The sequence below is a fragment of the Cyprinodon variegatus genome, unplaced genomic scaffold (genome assembly GCF_000732505.1).
Source record: "Cyprinodon variegatus isolate N-32 unplaced genomic scaffold, C_variegatus-1.0 Scaffold3399, whole genome shotgun sequence".
Taxonomy (NCBI): Eukaryota; Metazoa; Chordata; class Actinopteri; order Cyprinodontiformes; family Cyprinodontidae; genus Cyprinodon; species Cyprinodon variegatus.
This window is the reverse complement of record NW_015153852.1, coordinates 1-1,402: the sequence shown is the minus strand read 5'-3', so window position 1 is coordinate 1,402 and position 1,402 is coordinate 1. Positions and strand designations below refer to the sequence as shown.

General features: G+C 39.6%; 1 protein-coding gene across 1 annotated transcript; it reads right to left on the bottom strand.

The window, feature by feature from the left end:
- Positions 1–700: 700 nt before the first annotated feature.
- Positions 701–1,249, bottom strand: LOC107081211 (snake venom metalloproteinase fibrolase-like). Its single transcript, XM_015369412.1, has 2 exons — positions 1,033–1,249; positions 701–952 (listed from the first exon to the last, which is right to left on the bottom strand). The coding sequence occupies exons 1-2, from the start codon at positions 1,114–1,116 to the stop codon at positions 701–703; spliced, it is 336 nt and encodes a 111-aa protein (XP_015224898.1). The 5' UTR covers positions 1,117–1,249.
- Between the last annotated feature and the right edge of the window lie 153 nt (positions 1,250–1,402).

Sequence of the window (1,402 nt, the reverse complement as noted above, 5' to 3'; positions counted from 1 at the left end):
TTTAGGCTGTTACTGCGACGTGGCATTAGTATAAAATACCTTCTGACTCTTAAAAACATAACAGATAAATAGTTTGCAATTATTATTCCACCCGGGCTAGATTTGTTTTTACTAAATTGATTGATTGCAACATCAACTGTGTCAATCCTTATATGAGATTAAAGAATAGAAGAGAGCAGAGCGTCAGCATACAGGCTACTTTTGCTCGCCCTGCTAATCACATCCCAGATAATTTGTGAAAATATTCTGCCACAATCTGTAGATTAAACATTTTATTTCCTGTTTTACTTCTATTCCTTTCTGTCCCGTTAAATGTGGTTCATTGTTCAGTAGTTTACCAAGCAGCCTTCTGGTTTCTGCCCTCAGATGGGGTAACAGGAAGCTGCAAGTTATATTTTTAGACAAATACATCAAAAAGACATTTTTCATGTATTTGCATTTGCTCTGCCTCCCAAAAGTTTGTCTCCACTCCTATTTATCCATCATCTCGGCCCCACCAGGTTCTGATGGGGCCGTCTCTGCTCAAAATGCCCATCCAGTTGTTGCCATGGCAACATTTAGAACATTACAAGGATCCAATCAATCGTTATTCATGTTATAAATCTATAAACTACACATGATGCAGTGAAATAAACAAACTCATTGGGAACATTTCAGCTTATTGGGTGATTTCCTTTCTTTATGCAACGTTTTCTGTTTCCTAATCCATGCCGTTAGTGACGGATGTTACTGCATCCATGATGTCTACAGGCACAGCATGTACCAACGGAGCTTCATCTGACCTGATGAGGTGTGCGTTGTCATGTTTGATCCTTTCCGCCAGGTTCGACTTCCTCCATTTCATGAAGGCGTTCAGGTTGGCCCCAGCAGGGTTGGTCACTGAGATTAAGTCGTTAGTGGACCAGACCTCCAGACCCACCAGAGCAATGAAGGTCCTTAAAGGTCTGTAGACCTGCAGATGACCAGAGACGGACGACAGCCTAAGAGACGTGGTTCAGTTCAGCAAATGTCAGACCATGAACTCAGACTCACCATGTTAACAAAGTTGGTGATTTCAAATATCCTCTGTCTCATCTTGGTCATATCTCTGTTCATCTTGTTAAACTGAAACAACATTTAGTCGCATTAAGAGCAAACTTACATCCTTTTTCTCTGCAGTAGTTTCATTTCCTAAATAGAAACCTGCACAAGTTTCAATGCACTGTAGTCAGAATATAGTGTTAGTGGGAATTTGAAGAGGAAGTCCATAAATAGAGTCGCTGAATATTAGTTTGATTTTATGACTATGTTAGACATTAGTCATAAGCAAAGGTGTCAAAACCAATAATGTTTATTCCTCCAGTATAAATCCTGCTGTTTATAGAGGTTAGAGGTTTTTACTCCAGTTAAAGTGTAAAAGTAC

Bases quoted from the DNA above. Each gene is read 5' to 3' on its own strand.
- LOC107081211 (XM_015369412.1), bottom strand. From the start codon at position 1,116: ATGTTGTTTCAGTTTAACAAGATGAACAGAGATATGACCAAGATGAGA. The intron at 953-1,032 runs GTGAGTCTGAGT...GGTCATCTGCAG, and splicing joins TCACCAACTTTGTTAACATG to GTCTACAGACCTTTAAGGAC.